Source organism: Guillardia theta (assembly GCF_000315625.1).
Source record: "Guillardia theta CCMP2712 unplaced genomic scaffold GUITHscaffold_79, whole genome shotgun sequence".
Taxonomy (NCBI): Eukaryota; class Cryptophyceae; order Pyrenomonadales; family Geminigeraceae; genus Guillardia; species Guillardia theta.
Genome location: NW_005434595.1, coordinates 131,838 through 156,837, shown reverse-complemented (window position 1 = coordinate 156,837; position 25,000 = coordinate 131,838). Strand labels below are relative to the sequence as shown.

The 25,000-nt window shown below is 49.7% G+C and overlaps 9 protein-coding genes across 9 annotated transcripts in view; 6 read left to right on the top strand and 3 right to left on the bottom strand.

The window, feature by feature from the left end:
- The window catches only part of GUITHDRAFT_154540 (hypothetical protein), a 1,348-nt gene extending 144 nt beyond the window's left edge, over positions 1-1,204 (top strand). Inside the window, exons 2-9 of the mRNA XM_005825929.1 lie at positions 39-66; positions 113-160; positions 208-249; positions 299-368; positions 477-584; positions 693-730; positions 777-886; positions 1,007-1,204. Coding sequence (XP_005825986.1) covers positions 785-886; positions 1,007-1,132 — 228 coding nt within the window. The 5' untranslated portion in view covers positions 39-66; positions 113-160; positions 208-249; ... (2 more) ...; positions 693-730; positions 777-784 and the 3' untranslated portion in view covers positions 1,133-1,204. The remainder of the gene's footprint in view (positions 1-38; positions 67-112; positions 161-207; positions 250-298; positions 369-476; positions 585-692; positions 731-776; positions 887-1,006) is intronic.
- AP1G3 (Adaptor protein complex 1 subunit gamma 3) lies at positions 1,147-2,527 on the bottom strand. The gene is made up of 10 exons (XM_005825928.1): positions 2,455-2,527; positions 2,373-2,405; positions 2,208-2,306; positions 2,070-2,156; positions 1,966-2,010; positions 1,893-1,919; positions 1,692-1,793; positions 1,524-1,645; positions 1,298-1,354; positions 1,147-1,251 (listed from the first exon to the last, which is right to left on the bottom strand). Exons 3-10 carry the CDS (start codon positions 2,283-2,285, stop codon positions 1,242-1,244), a joined length of 528 nt encoding a protein of 175 aa, XP_005825985.1. The 5' UTR covers positions 2,286-2,306; positions 2,373-2,405; positions 2,455-2,527; the 3' UTR covers positions 1,147-1,241.
- Positions 2,528-8,367: 5,840 nt separating this feature from the next.
- GUITHDRAFT_114885 (hypothetical protein) lies at positions 8,368-10,001 on the top strand (the record flags this gene model as incomplete). Its single annotated transcript, XM_005825927.1, has 12 exons — positions 8,368-8,433; positions 8,488-8,639; positions 8,674-8,755; positions 8,803-8,895; positions 8,942-9,079; positions 9,129-9,186; positions 9,239-9,276; positions 9,321-9,382; positions 9,432-9,588; positions 9,646-9,738; positions 9,789-9,884; positions 9,957-10,001. 12 exons carry the CDS (start codon positions 8,368-8,370, stop codon positions 9,999-10,001), a joined length of 1,080 nt encoding a protein of 359 aa, XP_005825984.1.
- A 2,060-nt stretch (positions 10,002-12,061) lies between these two features.
- Positions 12,062-12,699, top strand: GUITHDRAFT_154538 (hypothetical protein). Its single transcript, XM_005825926.1, has one exon. The coding sequence runs from the start codon at positions 12,123-12,125 to the stop codon at positions 12,600-12,602; it is 480 nt and encodes a 159-aa protein (XP_005825983.1). The 5' UTR covers positions 12,062-12,122; the 3' UTR covers positions 12,603-12,699.
- A 268-nt stretch (positions 12,700-12,967) lies between these two features.
- GUITHDRAFT_76658 (hypothetical protein) lies at positions 12,968-13,697 on the bottom strand (the record flags this gene model as incomplete). The annotated part of the gene is made up of 3 exons (XM_005825925.1): positions 12,968-13,069; positions 13,122-13,316; positions 13,362-13,697. 3 exons carry the CDS (start codon positions 13,695-13,697, stop codon positions 12,968-12,970), a joined length of 633 nt encoding a protein of 210 aa, XP_005825982.1.
- Positions 13,698-15,573: 1,876 nt separating this feature from the next.
- GUITHDRAFT_114882 (hypothetical protein) lies at positions 15,574-16,180 on the top strand (the record flags this gene model as incomplete). The annotated part of the gene is made up of 2 exons (XM_005825924.1): positions 15,574-15,882; positions 15,944-16,180. 2 exons carry the CDS (start codon positions 15,574-15,576, stop codon positions 16,178-16,180), a joined length of 546 nt encoding a protein of 181 aa, XP_005825981.1.
- A 325-nt stretch (positions 16,181-16,505) lies between these two features.
- Positions 16,506-17,132, bottom strand: GUITHDRAFT_114881 (hypothetical protein; the record flags this gene model as incomplete). The annotated part of the gene is made up of 1 exon (XM_005825923.1): positions 16,506-17,132. One exon carries the CDS (start codon positions 17,130-17,132, stop codon positions 16,506-16,508), a length of 627 nt encoding a protein of 208 aa, XP_005825980.1.
- Positions 17,133-18,512: 1,380 nt separating this feature from the next.
- Positions 18,513-22,317, top strand: GUITHDRAFT_160035 (hypothetical protein). The gene is made up of 22 exons (XM_005825922.1): positions 18,513-18,571; positions 18,652-19,078; positions 19,131-19,246; positions 19,297-19,395; positions 19,448-19,552; positions 19,605-19,664; positions 19,716-19,811; positions 19,859-19,966; positions 20,016-20,087; positions 20,134-20,214; positions 20,273-20,328; positions 20,382-20,445; positions 20,493-20,640; positions 20,699-20,787; positions 20,835-20,908; positions 20,966-21,131; positions 21,178-21,225; positions 21,310-21,384; positions 21,438-21,545; positions 21,594-21,710; positions 21,765-21,842; positions 21,939-22,317. Exons 2-22 carry the CDS (start codon positions 18,826-18,828, stop codon positions 22,293-22,295), a joined length of 2,370 nt encoding a protein of 789 aa, XP_005825979.1. The 5' UTR covers positions 18,513-18,571; positions 18,652-18,825; the 3' UTR covers positions 22,296-22,317.
- An 820-nt stretch (positions 22,318-23,137) lies between these two features.
- GUITHDRAFT_53884 (hypothetical protein) lies at positions 23,138-24,085 on the top strand (the record flags this gene model as incomplete). Its single annotated transcript, XM_005825921.1, has 1 exon — positions 23,138-24,085. A coding segment is annotated over one exon (948 nt), but the record flags the coding sequence as incomplete, so codon positions are not given.
- Positions 24,086-25,000: the final 915 nt, after the last annotated feature.

Below are 25,000 nucleotides of genomic sequence, written 5' to 3'. Positions count from 1 at the left end.
CGATTCCTGACGATTTCCCTGCTCTTGTCTGCTTCCAGTCCGCTTTCAGCTCCTATGCATACAAAGGTAAACCTTACCAACGCTGCTCCACTTGCCTTTGAACCTTTGTCAGGCTACCTTCACACCAACGATCTCGAGATGTGGTCCAAGGAAGACATACGTGACTGCACAAGAGCTCCTTGAGCAAGTGCTGACAAGAAATTGCAGGTCGCAAGAGCCATCTTGAGCCATACACTCTCGTTCAGATCGGTTTCTTCCACTCCCCTTCCCTGCCCCTCGTGCTGATGCCTTTGAATAGGCTCGCGCGAAGCTCACAAACTACATGAGACTGACGTGACCAACAAGAAGAAAGACAAGCTGCTTTCAAGGTTCTCCGCTCACTGATCTTCTTGACATCTTGCTCATTCCTTCACTCTTCTTGACATCTTGCTCATTGCTTCACTCTTCTTGACATCTTGCTCGTTGCCCCTGTACAGGTCGGGGTCGCTCTCTCGTTCTCGCTCCAGGAGCAAGTCCAAGTCTCCCAGCGCCGTCGTAGCTAGCACCAAGGAGAAGCTCAGAGCATACCTCACGGATCCTTCCAGGTACCTTGCATAACCTTCCTCCCGTCCTCTTCATCCCGTCTCTTCCTCCCATCTTCTTCCTCCAGTTCTCGCGCACCTCCCGCTCTGAGCGTCTTCGGCTCCTTGCAGGACGTCTTGGGATTACCTGAGGATTCTCCGCTTTTCATGTGCGCACCCCCTGCCATGCCGGCTGACGCCTGACGAGACTGGCAGTTCCTGGCATGACGCTCGCTAAGGAGGAGAAGGCTCCTCCTGGGATGTGGACGGCCAACTCGCGACCCCTCTCGCTCCTCCCAGAGAAGCGTCATGAAAGACGTCTCAAGGTATGATGGGAGGTGGAAGAGGAGCGGGAGCGGGAGGAAAGGCGGCTGGGAAGGGGTTGAAGAGAACCAGAGGAGAGGAGAGGAGAGAAGCGAGGCAGAAGGTGAGACGTGTACATGCAGAGACGTGCCAAGGTTGCAGCACTGAAGGAGTTGAATGCCAAGCAACGCAAGGCAGACACCCCCGAGCAAAAAGCAAGAGACGCATTGATCGCCAAACTTCAGAGGAAGCTTCACAGGAGGAAGTAGACTGATGCCCGTGGAGACAAGACGTAGCACTTTAATGCTTTAGCTCGTTTATATTTCGTTAGAAAGACAGGGAATGTCAAATGCTCGAATGTCCTCTTCCTAATTCACCTCACAGACCACTGGCAGAGAGTCAGACCTCTTGATCCACATACGCATACAAGAAACCTTGGAAAATTCGAAACGTCCGCGCTTTCTCGGAGCTTTTCTCCATTTTGTACATACCTGCATGCCATCGTGAGCGGAGAAAAAGAGTCTCACAAAGATGAAGGGAGAGTATGGGGTAGAAGGGGAGAGCGGAGCAGGAGCGAACAAGAGGCAAGGCTGGAACGTGACAGGAGGGAAGGGGAGAACAGCGAAGGAAACATGGGCGATGTAAGGCAACGTGACTCACTGAATCACAAGGCGCATCTTCAGTGGCTTTGACCCTCTTTGACCATTGGTCACGTTCATGGTTTGCGTGATGGCCCCTCCGTTGCCCCTCAAGATTGTGCTCGACGGCGGACCCATGGTAATCTGCGTCGCTCCTCAGAGTAGCCAAGAGACGAGGAGGGGTACAGACCTGCAAGTGTTTGGGGACAGCGACCTTGCACGCGAACTCAGTCATGTCGTGGGGGAGGGAGTTCCTGAAGGTTGCCATGATGATCGTGGTGAAAGAGTCTGGGTCCAGCAAGTCAGTTGAGAAGAGATGAGGTACGAAGAAGAGAGGTGAAGAAGTGGAGATTGAAGAACGAGTGCGCTGGAGATTCTTGTGCGTACCTGGATCCGATTTCTCGAAGTCGAACAACACCTTCACAAGTGATCAACGTAGGAATGAACGACAACACAATTTCAACCTTGATTCCATTCTTATCCAGAGCAGTCAGAGTGGGATAAGTAGTCTGTTCGACAACACCGACATTAGTTGCAAGTGCCCACTATACTCGACAATGGAGCGAACCTTGGAATCGAAGTTGTCAAAATCCTCATCCCACCCGTCTTCATCCCCCCAGCCATCGCTGCCTTGTTTTCCAGCAACCTCTGCCACCTTTGAAGCATTTTCAATCTCCAACTGATCTCTACAACAGCATCAACGTACAGAGTTCGAAACCTTGGCAAACGATTTGAACTCCTCATTGAGCACCCCCTGCCCGGATTCGAGGTCCCCTTCCCCCATCTCGATAGAGTAGTAGCTCCCCTGTGAACCACCAGGACGCCAGCACAGCACGAGTCAGACCCACCGAAAGTTTCCTCTCGACTGTACCTTGCTGGACCCGCTCAGCCTTCTCCTTACAACCTGTGGGAGAGGCTGGTCAAACGATTGGATGGTGAGCAACAGACTTACAAAGGCCCCTACTGCTAGGATGATGACAGCGACGCCAGAGATCCCAACTATCATTCCAGTCCCATTGCCAGCGATTGCTGCCAACGAGAACCAGCCTCCATTGATCTTCTTCCTAATGACAGTCGCATCTTCGTCATCTTCATCACGTTTGGAGCTTTTCGAGCTGCCATCTCTTCCTGATGAAGACTTGGAGTTTGTACGGTCTGAGCTGGAGGATTGTGAGCTCTTGCCCATTTCATCGCGCGAACCTTCACTCGACTTTCTGCTTCCCTCAACGTTTTGTTCCGACTTACTGCTTGATTCGCTTTGCCCTTGTGAAACAACACTGCTCTTGTCGTTCTGCGATTGGGTGCTTGAGCCTGAAGCACTTTTCTCCTGCTTACGATCTCCTCCCCACTGTTCGCTATCATCATTTTTCTTATCCGCGCTCGACTTTGTGCTGGAATCTTTTGCAGCCATCGCTTGATCATTTGAAGCTTTCGGTCCTCCCTCGGATTTCTCACTTATATCGTTACTTGGCTTCGAATCTTTGCTTGACATTGAGTCCTTACTTTGGGCTGTCTGGTCTTTTCCTTCACTGCTTTTGCCTTGCACGTCAGTGTTTGCAGCTTGCTTATCAGATTTGCCATCAGTTGTGCCAACTTTCTCTGTCTTGCCCTCATCCTTACCCGCCTTCGATTCTGTTCCGTCCTTGGTCGATTCTGCACTATCAGTGCTCTTTTTGGTGCCAGATTCGTCCTTACTACCTCCAGAGCCAAGCCATCCAAACCAGCCTCCAGAGGAGCCAGTTTTTGAGCTGTCTTTGGATTCTTGCTTGTCCGATTTCGACACAGAATCGCTATTGCTCTTGTCTCCGCTTCCGAGTTGCGTTTTCTTCTCATCCGGTCCCTTGGCATTCGATTTTTCTGCGGAGCTCTGATTCTTCTGCTGATCAGCCTTGATATCCTTTTCGGCAGATTTCCCTTTCGATGCATCGTCTTCGCCTGATCAAGGAAAAACAAAGCAACATCGTCAAAATCTTTGTCTATCAAATATAAGGCGATGCAAACAAACAAGAGAAATCCAATCTCTATCGCTCCCTTCAACACTATAGGCAAATTCAAGATGATTACCTTTCTTGGAGTCTTGATTTACATTTGGATCAATCTTTGTATTGGTTGAAGTTTGATCGCCTTGAGCTTTGGCACTTGCACCCTCCTTATCCTTTGAACCTTCAGACTTCACATCTTGCTGGTTTTGCTGATTGTTCTTTGCATCAGCCGATTCAGAACGATCGGTAGATTGTTTCTTGTCTTGTTCTTGAGCGTCGACCTTTTTTTGCGTGGATTGTTCAACAGATTGCTGAGAATTGTCGCCATTCTTCGAAGTTTCTTGAGAACCTGAGCCGCTTGATTGTTGCTTTTCACTTGTCTGCTGTGCTTGCACGGCCTGCTGCTGGCCATCTGCTTGCTTCTGACTTTCTGCTTGCTTCTGACCTTCTGCTTGCTTCTGACCTTCTGCTTGCTTCTGGCCATCTGCTTGCTTCTGGGCTTCGGGAGCCTGCTGCTGCTGCTGCTGCCCTTGCCCTTGCGCGGCCTGCTGCCCTTGCCCTGTCGTGGCCTGCTGCCCTTGCCCTGGCGCAGCCTGCTGCTGTGGAAGCTGCTGCTGACCCTGCACGACCTGTTGCTGGACTTCTACTTGCTTCTGGCCTTCGGGAGCCTGCTGCTGCACTTGCTGCCCTTGCACGGCCTGCTGCTGTTGCTGTTGCTGCTGCTGCTGCTGCTGCTGCCCTTGCACGGCCTGCTGCTGGCCATCTGCTTGCTTCTGGGCTTCGGGAGCCTGCTGCTGCTGCTGCTGCTGCTGCTGCTGCCCTTGCCCTGCCGTGGCTTGCTGCTGCTGCTGCTGTGGAAGCTGCTGCTGACCCTGCACGACCTGTTGCTGGCCTTCTGCTTGCTTCTGGCCGTCTGCTTGCTTCTGGCCTTCTACTTGCTTCTGGCCTTCGGGAGCCTGCTGTTGTTGCTGCTGCTGCCCTTGCACGGCCTGCTGCTGCTGCTGTTGTTGTTGTTGCTGCTGCTGCCCTTGCACGGCCTGCTGCTGGCCTGCTGCTTGCTGCTGGCCTTCTGCTTGCTTCTGGCCTTCGGGAGCCTGCTGCTGCTGCTGTGGAGCCTGCTGCTGCTGCTGCTGTGGAGCCTGCTGCTGCTGCTGCTGTGGAGCCTGCTGCTGCTGCTGTGGAGCCTGCTGCTGCTGCTGCTGTGGAGCCTGCTGCTGCTGCTGTGGAGCCTGCTGCTGCTGCTGCTGTGGAGCCTGCTGCTGCTGCTGCTGCTGTGGAGCCTGCTGCTGCTGCTGCTGCTGTGGAGCCTGCTGCTGTTGCTGTGGAAGCTGCTGTTGCTGTGGAAGCTGCTGTAGAAGCTGCTGCTGCCCCTGTTGCCCCTGCTGCCCCTGCTGCCCCAGTGGAAGCTGCTGTAGAAGCTGCTGTTGCTGTGGAGGCTGCTGTGGAAGCTGCCCCATTTGGTTCAATTGCTGCTTTTGAGCTGCATTATCTGCTATACAAATCTGTTACATATACCATTCAGATCATGTGGTTCAGACCTGATCCAACATTGCTGGCTTTCGAAGGATCTGGTAAAAAAAAAATAAGTTGAAGCCTCTGAGCTGGAATACAAACATTAAATACCTGCAACACTTGACGGGACAGAGAGCATGTATTCTCCACTGCTCAGGGACCGCTGAGTTGAATGTATGTGCTTCCCTTCCATTGCATAGGGATTTTCGTCATTGGTCTGAACGAAAGGAAATCAGTTACACACCATTGATGAAGGGGATAGAGAATCCAACAAGTCCAAGCAAGAATCACGTAACAGAAAACGTTTACTCACTCCACGAGCTTGGTCACCATTCAGAGAGCTCGCTCGCGACACTCCATCGTTGAGACCCTGAGCTTGCATCCCTCCCTGCGCTTGCACTCCCGTCGCCGTCCCTGCTGCCTGCGGCATGCTTGCCCCTGCGTTGACGTTGCTTGCTGCCTGGGTCTGTACTGCGCTTGCTGCCTGGGTCTGCACTGTGCTTGCCGCCTGGACATTCCCGCTCTGGGAGACTGGCAACGATGAGGAGGATCCTTGACCCTGAGCTTGCATCCCTCCCTGCGCTTGCACTCCCGTCGCCGTCCCTGCTGCCTGCGGCATGCTTGCCCCTGCGTTGACGTTGCTTGCTGCCTGGGTCTGTACTGCGCTTGCTGCCTGGGTCTGCACTGTGCTTGCCGCCTGGACATTCCCGCTCTGGGAGACTGGCAACGATGAGGAGGATCCTTGACCCTGAGCTTGCATCCCTCCCTGCGCTTGCACTCCCGTCGCCGTCCCTGCTGCCTGCGGCATGCTTGCCCCTGCGTTGACATTGCTTGCTGAGGGGTTCTGAGCGTCCACTGCTGCACGATCCACACTCCCCTGCAGGTTCGACGCCGAAGCCCCTGAGGTTCGCAAAGCAGATGGAGAATTCATGTTTGGTGAGAAAGACTGTCCAGAAGCAATTGACATTCTGTTTGGGTTCTCCAATGAAGAGGGTTGAGCCGTGTTGATTGCTGCACCCGTCGACTGAGCGGAATTAGCAGCACCACTTCCTCCCACACAGCTTTGAACAACAAAGTCTTTGGTTTGCCTTGATTGTTGAGTAGCTGAATCTATGTAGCGAACTTCATAGCTGCAGAATCGACGATGAACAACCAAGAAAGAATACATCAGTATCCCAAAAACGGTGTGTGAAAGCATTACCTTCCAGGAGAGAGAAGATTGGATGTAGTGCCCACTCCATGAAACTTTAATGTGCCCTCTCGTTGCCCTGGACTCCCCAATTCTTGTTTTAAGGTGTACGTGTTTGAGCCCTTGGGAAAGATCGCCAAGAAATCATTCTAATGAAACGATTATTCATGACGCCAACATCAAAATCCATCGCGAAATACCTCATGACGACTAGCAGGTGCAATCCAAGACACTGTAATTTGCTGATTTGGACATATAGATGAGGATTCATGCACCGAAAGACCATATCCTTCGGGGACTGTGTCTGAACACAAGGAAACGCATAAGTGGAATTCCCCTCTTCAGAAATTTATCAACCGTGACTTGACTTCTGCGCTTGTTCTCCGGAAACAGTGTTCCCAGAGCTTGCTTGTTCTTGTGCTACATGACCTGAGCCTGGAGATGCTTGTTGAGAATTGTGAGATTCCCCATTCGTGCCATCTAGTCACTAGTCAGAATCGAGCAATCGATGCATCGGAAAACGAGACCTGCAGAGGGTTGTACATTGCTCGGTGATTTGCTGGAGTCAAATGCAGCCCTTATTTTCTCTTTCAAATGGTCGTCATCCTGCAAGTTCCGATTATTGTTTGTGCCGGATGCCTCGCTACCATCTGCGTGCTCTCCATCGCCTTCGTCTTGGTTCTCGGACTGATCCAAGGAATCCGCGATTGCATGATTCGACAAGACAACGAGGGCAATCAAAAGACAAAGTGAAAGAAATCTCCACCCTCGAGTTTTGACCATCTCAATTCGAAACCAATCACAGCAGATCAATCAGATTAAGTTGCCTCGAACCCTTCACCTGCACAAGATGCTACATCAGATCGAACAAAAAGTTCATGAAAACTAGTAAAAATTGGCAAAACAAAGACTTCAAGCCTTCAATGGTAGATTCAGGGCAGGAAGTTTGCAAGGGAACCAGGCAACATAAGGCAACATCCTGATTTTCACTTTATGAAGGAATGCCCACCAAGAATCCAACATTGACATGAAGACTAGGTGAGTGCAGCACGACAGAGTTGGATTCCAACATATGATAGCAACGAAGTAAACATCGCTAAGAAAATCCGACTGAAAGGTAGACAAAGATAGCAATAAACACGAGATTAGGGTCTAAATAGGCAAAAACACGGCGATAGACAACGAGTGGGAAGACAAGAAACCGATATCTAGGAAGAGAAGATCACAGGATAACGAGGAGAGAACATTGTTCCTTGCTCTTTCCCTCAACTCTTCTTGACTTATCTCCACTCCCTGCCCATGAAACTCGACGCTCATGCATGAATGTTTTACCTTGCTAGCATGCGCGCGCTTTTGCAAAGAGTACTTGTGTGCCGCAGAGCGGTGCCCTTTGCCAAGAAACTTCACCGAGGAGCATCTATTTGACTTTATTTTCATATAGTATACAAGATAACTAATATATTAGTATTTCAAAATCAAATAAAATAAAGTCAATTCAAAATATTTTGAATAATGGAAACCCCACATCGAACTTTCGAATGCGCTGACAAATCAGGAGGATTTGTTTGATGGGTAGGGTAGTATTCATTTCGGGGTGGGTACATGGATCACGGGTATTTTTCTGTGAATCAGGGGGGTATTCAACCAAAAATTTCTCTCAGACTACCGGTGTTCATTTTCATACCACCTACCCTCACCCCTAACCCCCACCAGCTGCCCTAAAAGTTCATTATTACCCCTGAATTCCACCATGACCACCCCCACCTTTATCATGAATGCCCCGCACCCTCCTCCCCGCTTTCTCTCTTTTGACCCCACCTACTTCTTTCGAAGTCGCTGGATCACCCCCACGTCCTCACGGAATATAAAACCACCCCTATATATCTCAAACTTTTACTACCCCACCATCAATTGTGGTTCGCATCTATCTTTCCCCACCTGTATGACGGTTACATACGGTTCTACGTTATATTTCCGTTGGATGCACTGAGGGGAACTTGGTTTTACATTGCTTGAGTAAAAACTGATGCAAAAGGTGTGCACTGCAGGAGGAAGGAGCGTGGTGGAGAAAGCGAGCGAGGAGGAGGAGGAGGTGAAAGAAGAGAGGAAGATAGGGGGGCGCATGTTTCTAGGAAAGAGCAAATCGGGGTAGGTCGAGGAAGCAGATAGTTGGTTCGGCAACAATGCCTTCGCTGGTTCACGTTAGGATAGCTGCGATCCTTTTGGTCGTCACCACGTTCCTTGTGAAGGTGAGCTCTGATTCTTGCCGATTGGGTTGCAACTTAACTGATTGTCATGGCAAGGTGGTTGATGGCAGGGCCAAGGATCGATTTCCAGAAGGGATGAATATATACTGCAAGACGAAATCATGTTATGATGTTTTGGAGCTGGAGCAAGACTGTACGAGTGCAGACATAAAGAAGGCATATCGCAGGCAAGGAGCAGGATTAGAAATGTTGTAGGATCCTTCCCTGAAACTATTCTGCTAGGCTTTCGCTGCAATTTCACCCTGATAAGAGCGATGAGCCTAATGCTCAGGAAAGATTCATTGAAATCGGCAGTGCGTATGAGGTCATTGTGCACGGGCTGTCGACTTTGTGCTGATTTGAGTTGAACAGGTCCTGAAGAACGAGGATGTGAGAAAAGCTTATGATGATTTCCTGGCTCATCCAGAGCGCCATTTGTGGGAGCATTACAGCAACTACTATCAGGTGTTGATCCCAACTCCACCGAGGCAGGTCGTGACCTTTTGCTAAGGCATACTACGCTCCCAAGTCGGATGTTCGTTTAGTTATTCTGGGGATTTTGTTGTTGCTTTCGATCCTCCAATACAGCATAGCGTATTCGAGGCGAAGCAGACTCATTCAGATGATTCTAAGTCAAAGCAAGACTCAGGTCCAGCAATCTACAGCTGTCAGACCCATTGTGTCTGATATATCTTTAGGCCTTTGTGAAGAATCGAATGCAAGAATTGGGGTCGGGAAGTTTGAATCTGAAGAAACGTCTGAACTTTGATATTGCTGCCATGCTGGTGAGATAACTTGAGTATTTCAGCCAAGGATCATGCCAAGTTCAAAGAGATCGAGAAGAAGGTTCGGCGAGTGTGTTTCAGTTTCGTCACATGACATTGAATTAGGCTGAGATGGAAGTGTTGGAGCGAACGGCAGTGAATGGAATAAAGCTTAGTGAACCAGTCACGTGAGCTAAAGGGCAAGATGCGATCATCGCTGACCTCCTGTTGTTACAGATACTTTGATGTCCTCGTCGTCAGAATCATTGTTCTTCCTTTGGATATTGTCGTTCATCGTTTGATGTTCTCTGTAGCTTCTTATGATACATTGCAGCTTCATTCTCTATGGTTCAATATCCGCTGGATTCTCATGTTCAGAATTCTGGGCAAAGAGGTTCTTTCACAGTTGAGGGTTTGAGTTCGAACTTACAATCTACACAAACTTGTGCAGTATGGAGCTCAAGAACACGAATACATCACTCGACAGATTCTTAGAATGCGAGAGGATGTGTGGGTGAGCTTGCCGGATGAAGAAAGACAGGAGGTCGCCAGTTGCGTCATTATGATCAAGTTCTCACTCTGAATCAATTGCAGTTCCTTGAGTTGCAACTCTGGAATCAAGAGAAGCTCGAGGAATGGCAACAGCAGCAGATGGAGGCGGACGAGGAGAAGCGCCGTGAGTTCATGCAGGTAGGACTCATGGACAACGATCCTACGCTCGTTGAAACTCCCCGCTGCCGCGCACTCATCTTGCTTGAGCAGTCAAATCGATACAAGAGAGTCAAGCGGTTCATGAAGAAGCAATAAATTCTCGATGACCTTCACCAGTCGATGAGACACTGTTCGGGGTCACGAGTCGGAGCCAAGTGGCCCCCGAGTCCCTGACCGAAGCCTGCCGGGAAGCCTGCCGGCCGGTCCGATCACGGTAGTCAGAGTCCGAGCGCCCCAGCCGGGGCCCGACGCCGATCGTCACACTCGTGACTGGCGCCGCCGGGGGGCAAGTTTTCGCGGCCCGGCCGGGCGGCCCCGGCGGCCCGCGCCTCCGAGCCTCCCGAGTCCGAGCCTCCCGAGCCCGAGGCTCCCCGGCGGAGTCCGGTCAGACTGAGGCGGCACCCCGTCGCCGTCCGGGCCGACTCGGAGCCGCCTGCGGAGCTAACTTCTCGCCGGACCCGGCCCCGTACACCAGTAGTAACTTAAGTTAGAAGTTCATTAAATTTAACTGAAATGTTGCTTATTTAGACCCAAGGCAGCTAAAAGGGATCAGTTAAAGAGATGAGCTCTTTCAGTGATGCAGACTAGCCGCCCTGCCGTTGCTCCTTTCCCCTCCCCTCCCCTCTCGTTCTCCCCTCCTGCTCCCTTCTTCTGACCTTGTAGCCCTCCTTTCCTCTCAGGCTACTTGCTTCTCTTCTCTTCTCATCTCATCTCTTCTTATCTCCTTTTCTCCCTCTCCCTCCCCTCTCCTCCTTCCCCTGGGCAGACAGGTTGTTTCATTTCCTCCGTCTCCAAAACTTCCTTTCTCCACCTCTCTCTACAAACCATCTCCCCTCATTTCGTAGCCCTGAGTTGATTGAGGTCATTGCAAGCATTCAAGCTACGAATCGCCACTGAGCGAGTCAGAGACGACGCTGTAACAGGAAGCTCGGCGCAGCTTCTTGTAGTTCGATGGGGGCATAGAATGAGCGTGTACGATTACAATGATTCGTTTCCTTCCAGGGAGATTGAGTAGAAGCACAGATCTATCAAGGATGCGACTAGATGCTTGATCAGTGGGAGACATGAACATCAATCAGACGTGTCTCTTGACGCTGGCTTTGATCGTCTCCTTATGGTTTCCTACGGCCTGTGAGGTTGAAGCAGGATGGAGGCCTCGTGACGAACAAGCAAGCGACCAGGGGGAAGTACCATGTCTCGACAGCAGCAAGTGCACGGAGGATCTTGCGTCATATGATAATAGAAAACAAGTCAACGTGGGTGAGACAAGAGAGGCGTTTTCAGGTTCGAGCAAGATACAGAAATATTTGCATAGATTTCTTGCTAAGTCAAGATCAAGAAGACGACAAGCGTTCTTGATATCCAAATATGCAGCCTTCTTACATGACATGGAAACAATTGCAATCCAATCCCGCCATTCATACATTCAGTTGATTGAGATGTCGACCAATCAATCTCTCAACAAGATCTCTTTCTGCAAATCTGTGAATGATGTAGTGAATCAACAAATCATCAGGAAAAGTGAGAACATCTCGATCTCCAATCACAATCTGCGAACATGGGAGCGAATCCTGGCGCATTACACGGGTGGCAACCAGCAGTCTACCTTTTCAGATGCTCACAGGCAAAGGGCTCTCAAAGAAGTAAACATTCTGAGAGCGAAGATTAAATCAGAAAACAAGATGATAGAGCTTCTGCAGGTAATGATTTGCATCTAGTGATTTGCATCTGATGGTCTGACCTTTGTGTTAGGAGCGAGAACAGGTTCAAAGATCCCAATGCGACCTTCTAGAATGGGAAGAACTCTCAGAGGATAGACCGCAAACCAGCGACCCACGATCCTTAACGAGATTGTTGTCGTTGATTTCAAATTTAACACAAGACGTGGAATTGATGCAGCAGGACGACATGTTCTTGAAGGCCTTGAATGCGATAGACTGGCGATATTCACTGGAAGATTTCATGCTTGTTGCAAGGCAGGCTTCTCCTACAAAAGTATTGGAGGCAGTGGTTGAGGAGAAGGTGTTAAAAGGCGTCTCTCAGCTCTTGGAGAGGATTCGAGTTACCTTCTTGCCGCGGTTGCGACGGTTTGAAATAGAACTGAGGGCCGGGAACTCGGAGAAGTACAACAGGCTCAAGAAACTGGAACAAAGATGCAGGAATTTGCGCAACGAGAGCAACGAATACACAGCAAGTTTCATGCAAGACAGCAAGCAAATGGTAGCGCTGATAGCTGAGCATGAAAGACAGAACTCAGCAGTAATGAGCCACGAGGCTTCCCGTTCCCTGTTCTTGGAAGCTGAGAAGGATGCAAGGTTGCATGCAGATCGATTGCGAAACAACAAGCTCGAGGCTGACTTGTCAGGATCTGAAAGCGAGTATTGCCATGCTGCAATCATTGCAATGGAAGATCAGGCCAGGAAATCTGCGAAGCATGCAGAGGCGCACGAGAAGGCAATGAAGGCGCCGATGGAAGAGGCAAAGAGAGTGAAAGGTAGGATAGGCCAACTCAGGGATGAGATGGTGAGGAAGAACAGAGAGCTGAAAGACAAGTCATCAACCCTCAACATGTGCATGATGAATTTCAATCGGTTGAGACGAGAAGCAGCGCTTCTTGCCAGGCATCTTGGGACAGTCGAGCATCTGATCGAAGGGTTGGAGAATCAAGTCGAGTCGCGTGCCAACAGTCTGTTGTAGCTCGGACGAGATTGACCAATGTTAGCGATTGAAAGCTTTGTACAATTTTATGAGAACACTTTGAGCTGAGAAGAAATGAAGAAGACTCAATCAGAATGATACATGCACACCACAAACATTATCATCACTACACATGAACAATACTTGTTGTGTGACGATGCAAGAACTATCCAAGGTCGACATCGACATCACATGTCGACATCACATGGAGGCAGACGTCTTGCTTGTTTCCTCCGCATCATCATCAGTGGTGTACATCTCATGGTAGGACCATTCTGATGGAGTGGGGTAGAGCCACCGCCACTGCTTCGCCTTGCTCTGCCCTGTACTGCCAGTCAGCACGTTCTTGGACGAAGAATTGACGGTCACTCACCGTACGGTACAATCACTTCAGCGATTCCGCAGTTGGGAAACTCGAGCTTTCGGAAATATTCTTCTGACAAACCCAGGGTCGTGCAGAGGAGAGCCTGGGGTGAGGAGAGTGAGGAGGAGAGAAGATATCTGCATTGCGATCTTGACCTGATTGATGCCATTGTGTGCTACGATCAAACTCGTCTTGCCGTTGGCAGCATCTCGCCTCAGGACTTCCCACACCTTCCCGGCTCGTTTCCAGAGATCTCTGATGGGATACTTGCCCGAGTCTAACTTGAACTCTCGTGGGTTCTCACCTCGCCACAGGGAGTAGATATCGGGGTACATCTCCTTGATCTCCTGCTCCAGACATGTTCACCATGCCGACAACTCTCAGCACGAACTCACCTTCTTCAGCATCCCTTCCCACTCATGCAGATCGACTTCGCGCAAGTCGTCCAGAACCATCGCAGAGTCCGAGAGATTTCTTCCTGACCCCGCTGCTGCCAGTTCTAGCGTCATCCGAGCTCTTGTCAACGGGGAGACAAAGACAGAGTCTATGGGGATATCAGACAGGATCCTTCCTACAGAGCTTGCTTGCGCTTCTCCTTCCTCCGTCAACCTAGAGAAATCTGTGGATCCTTGTATCCTCCCTTCAGCATTGTAGTTGGTTTTCCCATGGCGCAGAAACAAGAACCTGTGCCCCGACGCAGACCCCCAATCGTCGTGTGCCGCTCCGCTCATGAGGGTCCTGGAAGCTTGCTGATGCTGTCTCGTGCACGCTCTCCCTTCATGTGCCTTGGATGTCCGCATCTGCGGGGAGAAGGCCGTCGAGCCCTTGTTTGTCCTCGGTTGAAAGAGTTGGTTGGGCCATGCCAAGAAAGCAAACTTGTTATCGTTGGAAAGTTTGGAATTACCTAAGTCTGAGTTCACAGCTTCGGTGCATGTTTGATGGCTCTGCGGACTGGAACTGGCAGGATGTGCCGATGACAGGAACATAACGAACGAATGAAGACAAAGAGAATAACGTGCGACGCTTCTTCTGCGCAGGCTGAGATGCTGATTCAGTAGCTTTGTGTTGACGCAAGTGCACATGGATCTAACACTGTTCCACCACAAACATGAGGAGCAAGAAACCAATCTCAATACAACGCCTGTTTACAAATGTCAAAAAAAAATGACGCGAAGCACAAGGAACGCCGACAAACACTTGAAAGGTCTTGTCACAATCTACAATTCATAGTATGCGACTTCTCCTCATATTGGCTTCTTAAACAAGATTGGTTTTGATGTGAGAGTTGAAAGGTGGCAGCTGTTCAGATCTGCCTCTTCAATCTCCCTGTCTCCCTGTCTCCCTGTCTCCTTCTCACCCACCTGTGCCATTCCTATCCTTCTTGTGAAGTTCCTGCTGTCCATGCTCACAGGCACAATGTTGAACCTGCATCCTAGTCTACATGCCTGAATGTATGCACATCTTGTCCTCTCACAAGGTTCCTTCGTTTCCTCACATGCTCATATATCTCTACACCTCCCTCCCCTCCTGAACCATTTCCTCTTCGCCTCTTGTCCATGTGACATCGTCCATTTCTTCAAGAGGTGGTGTACGGGTAGGTAGCCTAGCATTATTATTGCTCATGGGGGGTAGGGTAGTAAGTCGATATTTCTACTCACCAGGGGTAGTATGCGAAATGTTGTACCCCTTATTTTGTCATAAAAATGTATGAAAACGTCACATTTATGTGGGGTGGGTCATCGGATTTTTGGTCAGGTGGTGGGTGGTCCGACGGGTGGTACCCATTGCCAAATGGGTGACTTTTATTAGGCCGAAACGTGTTTAGATACAGGGGTAGGGTAGTGCACAACCCATCTTGCTAGGAAGAAAGGGTCATAAAACTTCATAGTGTGGGGTGGGGTGATGGAATTGGAAGGGGTAGTGACGTCTGACTAGAAGACACCCACCTTTGTACCTACAAAAATCTCACGATTGGAGGGGTAGGGTCTCTTATAACCAACTTCTTTGTGCCAACTTGACATCCTCGAGTAATTGATAGTGATAGTGGCCGGGCCTGCTGCCCGGTTAGCCCCGGACGGTTACATGCCGTTATCGGTGTCTATTTTCGGAATTGCAATTGCCAATGGAGGCTCCTACTTTCATGCCATGAAAGAGAGCGAGCCAGGAATGCGAGGAGGAGGAGGAGGAGGAGGAGGAGGAGGAGGAGGAGGCTGTGCATCAGGAGTGAAATCTCATTGTCATGCCGTCTTTGCTCCTTCGCCTCATCCATTCGCACCGACGATTGTCGGATATGGAAGTGTTCATGCAGTCGAACCTACTAAAATTGAGCATACGCAAAGCTCGAATACCAGGGACACGGGAAGGGGCCATGGAACAGGGCAAAATGTTTTTCCTTTGGGGATCAAGAGCAAAGAGATGCGGGCCACTGTCGTGCTATTGGGAATGTGTCTAACTCTGCCTGTCCTTATGATAGGTCGTTCAGCCGGGAAGGAGATATTATCGATAAACTGGAAAGGGCTATTACCGCCCCATCGATGGAGTTGGACCCAGTGGATTGCAGGGAAGCAACATGAAGTAGTTGTTCCATCAGTCGCGAATCGCATGAAGATGGTGGCGGGAGGGACAACGTTGCAAGCCAAGGCGAAGAAGTCGGTCAAAGGTGGAGTTCTGCATTCTTCATCGAACAAATTATCTGCTGTTGAAAGCACGGAATCTCAAAGTGGGAAAGCAACATCTGACAGTCTTCAAGATGATGCTTTGAAGAGTGGCCAGGGGCGTCACTCGATATGGGCGTTCGGCCCCTTCGTCTTTTCAGTTGGGATTGTCCTCTCTATCTTGATCAAGTTGGTATGTTCCCTCCCGTTGTCCAAGTTTGCCTCTGAGATGTTGTTTGAACTGGCAAATGTTCCAGAAGAGGTGAGAGCTTAAGCCTTGATGTTTCTTGTGCTGCAAGTTTGTGTTGACTTGCAACGTGCAGAATGTCGACCTCGAGAGGGCGGCCCTTTTGAATGAGGACGAGGGGAGAGGAAGAACCACAGACAGGACGTCTCGGTCCTCCCTTTCATCTGCCAAACAAATCGACCCGAAGGCAGACAGTGCTCGAGACAGCTTCACTCCATCTGTTGCTTCCAGTGGTGGCCTGTCCACGGGGAATGAATCCTGGTCAAAGAAGGATGGCAAGAAATGGCCGTGTAAGCTGGATCTTCCTGCATGATGCTCGGGATCTGTATATTTTTATTGATTCGGCGCGGTTGAACTGTGGGAGAACTAGATATCAACTGGATCATCATTTTTTATCAACCTTGCGGAGATGTCTTCATCAGAACTTCCTTACTATCATCACGATTTGTGTTTGCTTATTCTAGTCGGTATGCAACGCAACGTTCAAACCCTTTCATCATGTAAATTCGTTTCTAAAAGCGCATTTAAAACCAAATTCTCGAAATTCTTCCTTCATTCAAGCTAGACTGAAATAAGTAATCTAAATCTACAAACGTTCTGCACTCATCAACAAGATGTTCTCAAACATCGTGTGAGATCTATCGTAACGCAGACGTATCAGCTTCAAACATCTCCTTCCAAGAGAAGTCCTCCCGTAGACAGCTGTCAAGGTACACAGGGCTGCAGCTGAACGGAAGACGCGTCATCTTTACGTCGGCACTCACTTTAGGAAGCGCACATCCTTTGTTTTGCTTATACGGAGTATCGTTCTTGAACAGGGATATGTCAGGGCAAAGCTCCAGGTTGGATTCCCATTTAGGATCCACTTGCTTCCTGACCACCTTCGGTCGAAGTACCTGAGATGGTTTGTGGTCATCGATAGCAGTGAGCCCTGAAAAATGGTTTTCTCCAGCCAAGCCAGTTGATGAGATGCCTATGTTTCCTTTCAAAGTGTTGGCCTGTTGTTCTTTAACAGATCGCTCATGCTTGCTGATTCGCTTCATTTCTCTCGCCACTTCTTTTTCGATGTTTTTCTTGTCTGCTTCTCTTGCCACTTGTTCTATCATCTTCTTCTGCAATATTGCTGTGCTATTCCAGGATGGCCGCGACAGAGAGCTTTGGCTTTGTGGCGCCGACACCTGATCCTCCACGTCCTTCTCCCTTCCATGCGACGAATCCCTCATATAACACTGTTGCTCCACGTGATTGTCTTGACCTAGAGACATTTGTTTGAAATAGTCCGCATCAAGATCGACTGTAGATGTAGTTTCTGGTCGCTCAAGCACACACAATGAGCCTTGTTGACGAGACTGGTCGCTGTTCGCACTCAGGGAGGTAGGCGGTTGAGGAAGGGGTGGAAGGGAAGGAGAAGGAGGTCCAGATGAATCAGAAGGGGAGAGAGAGGGCGATGAAAAAGGAGACATCGATTCATTCCCTCCATTCATCTTCTTTCCTCCCTCCCTCCTCCCTCCCTCCTCCCTCCCTCCTCTCCATCCGCTCGTTGGGATCGGCTCGAACTCCATAATAACCAAAAGCGCGGGAAAGGTACCACCCCCACCCTCCTCATCCTCTCCACGACTACCCCACCCTCTTGTGCTGACCCCTACCATGATTTTCCCAAAGTACCCTTTCAAAACCCCCACCCTATAGTGGATTCGTCAACAAAGATCTCCTACCCCCACCCCCTTCAGAACTACCCACCCCACTGCAATAATTATTGTTTGCCCGACCTCCGTCAACCCAAACATTGCACACCATGGGTAGGGTGGTAGATTCATGTCCGGGGGTAGGGATATACTTTGATTAAGGGTGGGGTCATGAAAGTACCCCCTCTAGTACCACGAAATAAATTTGAAATAGTGGGGTTTATTCCAGTTTTTGGGGGTAGTGAGTAGATCCAGGGGTGGTTGAACTTGCAAACCGCTACAGTAGATGGGTAGGGTAGCGGCATTGAGTGAAAGTTTTGGCGGCGGCGGCTCGTGATGGCGAGAAGAGCAGGCGGATAAGATGCAGGGAGCGAAATGGAGCCGCGGAGAAGAATCATGAAAGAAGGAAAGTTGGATATGATAGTTGTGGTGCTGTTGATGAAAGTCAGGGAGGGATGTATTAACAAGGTTGGATAAGGATGCCAGTTGGTTGAAGTGGTAACTTTGAAGTTTTCAAGCTTGTCAGCAGCAGCAATGGGAGAGGAAGGAGCCAGAGATTGTCAGGAAAAGTGACAGCGTACTCTGTAGATGTGTTGTAATATTCTTGGAATGTAATGATCGTAGATACTTCGAATTGCGTGAATGACCGATAGGGAAGATTTCATGGAATTGCCGTATCTCAAAGTGGGCATGTGGCGTTGATCACTTAGAAATGACATGCTTTCATACTATATGCGATTTTGCAGATGGTAGAGTGATTTCAGATACATATGCATTCTCATGTGCACGAAGGGCAAGCGTGAACATGTTGAATATTAGCTCATCGTGATACAAGATTCTGTCGGTGGGAAAATTGTATCTAAGCACATATTCCAGTTTATTCCTCGTAGTGATTCCTGTTCGATGCGGCATTTCTGAAATGCATGGTTGATTATCTGCTGGATTGTCTGATTTTCGTTCAGCTGGGAATGCAGGGATCTGACCACCTCATAATGTCCGAGAGATGAAGCGCGTCGAAGGTACATTTGTTGATCTGCTTGTGGCCGTAATGGCTTCAATCTGACTTCATTCTCCTTTTCCTTCTGTGAATTACTTACAGGGAGGTATTGAAAGACTTGTTGGACCTGTCAGTCAAGTTGCAAAGGATCTGCTGTGGCGTTCTTTTGCTGAGCGATCTCCTCGGATCCACTTGCCAGTTCTTTGCCTCCCGAAATTGCAAGGAGTAGATAGCGGGGCGCTGATTGTGCCTGCATCTGTCTCTGTTTCTGTTTGAATGCAAAGAGCATCTCGTGCTCAAGTCACTGACAAAGATAAGTGGAACAAGCCGGTTGGTGAACCAGCGAAGAAGCGTCTTCGGACGTTGACAAACGAGCAAGAGCCTTTGAACAGCTCAGTGAGCAGCTCAGAGAAGATGGAGACGGATAAAGATGGCATCAGTGCTTCCGGTCGAAACCTTCCGTCCACTAGGCCTCAGATTGGTGAGAACAGGGCTCATCCTAAGAAAATGATTATTTCCCTCAAGAAAGGTTTGTGTTGCGACGTGCAAGCTGTGTTCTCTGGTTGACCAATCCACCGCAGAAAAACCCAAGTTGCCAGAAACCTTTGAAGAGGATACTTGGAAGAAGCTTAAGATGTCTGTGCACGCAGTCCATCGTGAGCAACCTGTCGAGCAAAGTTTTGAAGAATTGTACAAGGTAACTGACTTTCCTAACTATATGTTTCCTTGCTCTGATATTTGCGTCAGGCCGTTGAAGATTTATGTATACACAAATTGGGCCCAAATCTTTATTCCCGTTTACAAAATGATTGTGAAGAGCACATCAAGTCCGAGATAGAATCGCTGGTATGCATTTGTGATGAAGCCTGGATGAAAGTGAGGGTCATTCGGTCTTCAGGTCGGTCAACCAGATGATGCTACTATCTTCCTGGAGACGGTCGAAGCTTGCTGGCAAAAACATTGCAATCAAATGTCCCTTATTAGATCAATATTTTTGTACCTGGTCGGTGTTGCTATCCGTCTGACCTTGACAATGTTCCTGATTTTAACGACAGGATAGAACTTATGTTATACAATCAAGCAATGTTTGCTCGCTTTGGGCAATGGGGTTACAGGTAGAATTTGAGGAAAAAGTGTCACAGAATTGTGACCTTATATGAATGCAGTCTTTTAGAAAGCATTTGAATTCAGCACCTGAAGTTCAGAACAAGATAGTCTCTGGCATGCTAAGTTTGATATTGCAGGAGAGATCTGGTGACATGGTATGATATTTGCAGTCAGTATCGGCAGTGGTCTAATTCATGTACAGGTGAATCGGTCACTACTCCGAAATCTGTTAAGAATGCTGGCTCAATTACAATTATATTCAAGCTTCGAAACTGCATTTCTTGCCGATACAGAGTCGTTTTATCGACAGGTGCGCATGGCCAGCCCGTACTTATGTAATACTGACGTATGTGTGACAGGAGGGAAGTGACAAGTTACAGGATCTTGATATCCCAAATTATTTGCTGTTTGTTGAACGTAGAATCGAGGAGGTGAAATTCAAATGCATTTCATCCAAGATGTTCACTTGCTCTTCAGGAACATGATAGGATTGGTCATTATCTTGATATTCAAACCAAAAAACCGCTAATCTCAAAACTGGACGCACAATTGTTAGAGGCAAGTCTTGATTTTAGATGGTTGTGAATCGCTTGCCTTCTGTTGACACATGACACAGGCACATGCACAGACCATTGTAGACAAAGGTTTTGAAATCTTAATGACACAACATCGGTGCATCTCTTGTGGAAAGGATGAAATGTTGGCACTGACATGCGTCCAATCAGAATCAAGGATCTTCAGCGCTTGTACAATTTACTTTTGCGTGTAAATGGACTTTCAAACATCCGAGTAAGAATCTTGATAGATGGGCTGAACACAACCTGACGTCCTTTCAGCAAGCCTTCTCAGCTTACATTAAGAAGACTGGAGTAGAAATTGTGATGAATGACGAAAGAGGCTTAGAGATGGTTCAAGACCTATTGGATTTCAAAGCTCGATTAGATGAACTGCTGGAACAAGCTTTCGCTTCCAACGATGAACTCAGTATGTCTTTTTTCTGCCGATGTAAGATCAACGGCTTGACATCTAATTTCGTTTCTAGGCCATGCCTTGAAAGATGCTTTTGAGACTTTGATAAATGCAAGACAGAACAAACCTGCAGAGCTGATAGCGAAGTTTGTAGATCAACAGGTTGATTCAAGTATACATTCTTGTGCAATTCTCAAACCTTTCAACAGTTGCGGTCTGGAGGCAAGGGAATCTCAGAACAGGAGTCCGAGCTCATTCTCGAGCGTGTTTTGATCCTATTTCGGTGATTTCTTTTTGCCGATTCTCTTCTTCGCTTGAAATTGATTGCGATCTGCAACAGATATCTGCAGGGGAAAGATGTCTTTGAGGCATTCTTCAAGAAAGATCTCGCAAAGAGATTGCTTTTGAACAAGAGCGCTTCAATAGATGCTGAGAAGGCAATCATTTCAAAATTAAAGCAAGAATGTGGATCATCATTCACAAACAAGCTAGAGGGGATGTTCAAGGTAAACTGGATTTTGATCTGCTGGTTCTCGCTGATAACACGACCAGGACATGGAGTTGTCAAAGGACATCATGACAGCCTATTCGAACTCGAGCGTAAGAAAGGATCTGAGCGACAAAGTGAGCTTTGACACTGGGCATTGTGAACTTCATCCCACTTGTTTCTCATTTCTTGTTTAGGTCACTAGCGAGTTGTCTGTTCATGTCTTGACAACCGGATATTGGCCCGCGTATCCTCCTGCTCCACTGAACTTGGTGCACGAGCGCTCCTCCTTGTTCGTTTGTTGTGTGTCTGACATCTAGAGCAGCCGAAGGAGATCCTCGATCACCAAGAAGCCTTTGAGAAATTCTATCTTTCAAAGCATCAAGGGCGAAGGCTCACGTGGCAGAACTCGCTGGCTCACTGCTCGTTGAAGGTCAAGCCTGGTTGCTAGCACGGCGATGTAGACCTGATGATATTGCAGGCAACGTTCCGGCCGAATGCTGCAGGCAGGAAAGAGCTGTTGGTCTCGTTGTATCAAGCCGCGGTCTTGCTGCTGTTCAACGGTTCGGACGAGTTGAGCTTCTCGGAGATAGCTGGGGTAGGCCTCCAGCAGCTTGCTGCTTGCTCCTCTTGTCTTAACGTCTCGATGTAGGCGGTGGGGATGGACGACAAGGAGCTTCGGGTGACCCTGCAGTCATTGGCATGCGCGAAAATCAAAATCCTCAACAAGGTGAGCAGCGGTCCTGCTAGTCGTTGTGTTGTTGAAGTTCCCTCTTGTCCCGTCCCATCCCCTTCATTGCTCTCCCTTCCTCATGCTTCCTCGCAGTCGCCCAAGGGTCGGGACGTGGAGGACGGGGACAGTTTCACTTTCAACTCCAAGTTCGAGAGCAAGCAGCTGAGAATCAAAGTGAACTCCATCCAGCTCAAGGAAACTCAGGAAGAGAACGACAAGACTACCGAGAGTGTCTTCCAGGACCGCCAGTACCAGGTGGACGCAGCTATAGTGAGGGTGATGAAGGCGAGAAAGTCGCTCTCGCACACACTGCTGATCTCAGAGCTGTTCAAGATCCTCAAGTTCCCAGTGACTCCTCCTGACCTCAAGAAGAGGATCGAGTCGCTGATAGAGAGAGAGTACCTAGAGAGGGACCGGGATAGCCCCTCTGTCTACAAGTATCTTGCATAAGATTGTATCGCTGTCAGCCGTTTACGCGCTCTCTGCCTTCAAGCCTGTCACTCGATGACCGTCACCTAAGCTCCGATGCCACGGCCTGGCGGCGCTCCACTCCGAGCGGCTATGTGACTCGGCTGTGTTAGTAGCCTCAGTGCCGGCGAGGCCCGATCGATGATCATCGGAGTTGGAGGCTCGGGCCCGCCGGGATCGCCGGGTGCCAGGTGACTGAAGGCTATAGGGTCAGTCAGCCTTGAATGATGATGCGCCTGTTGGTCATCTTCCTGCTTACTCTTACAACTTCCCCGATCAGATTTGGTATTCTGGCATCAAAATTGACTTTATATTTTCAAATTATCAGTGACTTTTTGAAAGATGAAGTGGAAGGTCCGATCCCTGCATAGAGGAAACGTCGAAGGAAAAGGGAGAGAGAGAGAGAGAGAGGAGGGAGGGAGGAGGGGAGGGGGAGGGAGAGGGAGGGAGGGAGGGAGGGAGGGAGGGAGGGGGAGTCAAAGGAGTAAAGATTAAGATTTTTTGAACACGTTGATGTTGTTTCTTGTTTCTACCGATTTCAATTCTTTTACCAATGTTTTAGAGTGATAACACAAGTTGTTGTATGCGTTTGTAGGCTCTTCAATTCGATGAAGCAGTCGCCCTGAATCTCCTGAACTTTTGTGACTGATAGGATGCGATCAAGATTGTTTTGGAGTTTTCTTTTCTTTCCTTGCTTCTTGATTGTGGACGGTCTTCTGAATTCCTACCCCCCTGCTCTGCCCCGCCCCTCAAAGTTTTCAAAGAGAAGTAACCCTGCCAGCAGAATCCTAGATACCAACATGCACACTCGTCCTCCTCAGTCTTGCGACTCCTTCGTCATCGTCGGAGCAGAAGGAGCAACTATCTTCAGCAAGAACAGCGACAGGCCATGCACGGAAGTGCACGAGGTCGTTCGCTTCAACTCTCAGGAGCATGCAGAGGGCAGCAAGGTTCGCTGCCAGTACATTGAGATCCCTCAGGCAAGAAAGACTTTTGCTGTCATTCTCAGCCGACCGGCATGGCTGTGGGGAGCTGAGATGGGAGCCAACGAGATGGGACTGTGCGCAGGGAACGAGGCGGTAACGACAAGAGAAGCTTCCTCCTGCGACGATGGCGGGAAGCGGCTGCTCGGGATGGACCTCGTTCGACTGGTGCTCGAGCGAGCGGCAGGAGCACGCGAGGCTGTTGAGGTTGCGGCGGCGCTGCTGGAGGCTCACGGGCAGGGAGGGCCGTGCGAGGAGGACGGAGACTGGTGCTACGAGAACTCCTTCATCTTCGCAGACGCAGAGGAGGCGTGGGTGATGGAGACGGGAGGGCGGAGCTGGTGGGCAGCGGAGAGGGTGGGCAAGGGGAGGAGGAGAAACATTTCCAATGGAGTGAGCATTCGCCGCCCTGACCTGACGCACTCGAAGCTGCTAGAGACTGCCAAGGCCGAGGGGTGGTGGGATGGAGCTGTAGAGTTCGACTGGAAGGTTGTCATGCTGGGAGGAGGGAGAGGAGGTCTGGTGGCTGATGACCTGGAGCCGGAAGGAAGGGAAGCAGCAGGGAAGGAGTGGCTGGAGAAGATGTGCAAGGAGGAGGAGGGACTTCGTGTGGACGTTCCTAGCATGGCCAAGTGTCTCCGAGACGTGAGGTCGGGAATATGCATGCAAGGAGGCTTCGAGTCGGTGGGGAGCCAAATTTCTGTCCTTCAACAGGGAGGAGGAGGAAAGAGTGGAGGAGCAGTACACTGGTTCACTGCCAGCCCAGACCCCACAACATCTGGATACAAACCTTTCTCGTTCAAGGACGGGAAGGAGGAGGGAGTAGACAACGATGCGGCACGCAAGCTCTGGCTGCTGCACAAGGAGCTCCCCTCATCTGCGAGGAAGCAGATCGGACGAGCTCTCAAGGCGAAGGAGGAGGAACTTCTTCCTCGGTAGGCGCAGGAGGAGCGTCCCCTGAGCTGTTCGACCGCTGCATGCAGGAGGAGGTGGAGATCATTAAGAAGTTTACGAGCTGAAGTCACCTCCTGAGAAGATGGTGAGATCGGAAGGAGGAGGACGAGGAAGAGAGAGGAAGAGGAGGGGGGGGGGGGGGGCGGGGGGGGGGGGGAGAGAAGGAGGACCTCTCTGGGCTTTTTAACGGCGAATAGCACTCTTGAGGCTCGAAGGCGAATGGCTGCGATGGAATAAGAAGGAGGAGGAGGAAAAGAGAAGCAGAGAAAAAGGGAGTGAACTCACTATCTTGACTCCATCTCCCACAATTCTGCTTGTTTTCACCTGCAAGGTTTACATTCACCGCAGCTCTCCCTCCCTCCTTCCCGCTCACTCTGTTCTGCGAGCATGACGTCGGCCCAGCAGTGGTCCTGTCAGTTCCAAGATCAGGATGATCTGCTGCTCCGCTCTCATCTCTCCTCTTCTCCTCTCATCGTACATGCAAAAGTCTACGCCGTCAGCCTGAGACTCCCGCAGCTTGCCCCGCAGCGAACCTGCTGAAGAGGTAAAGGAGAGAGTAGCAGGGAAAGCAGTAAGGGAAGGGAGGAGGAAGGGAGAGAAGGAGGAGGAAGGGAGGGAGGGGGAGAGAAGGGCAACAGAGAGAGAGGAGAGGAGAGAGCTGGAAAGTGGGGAAGAGAAGGTGACGAAGGAAGAATAGACAGTGGGGGGAAGGGGGGGGAAAGGGGGAGGGAGGGAGGTTTTCGACCGTTC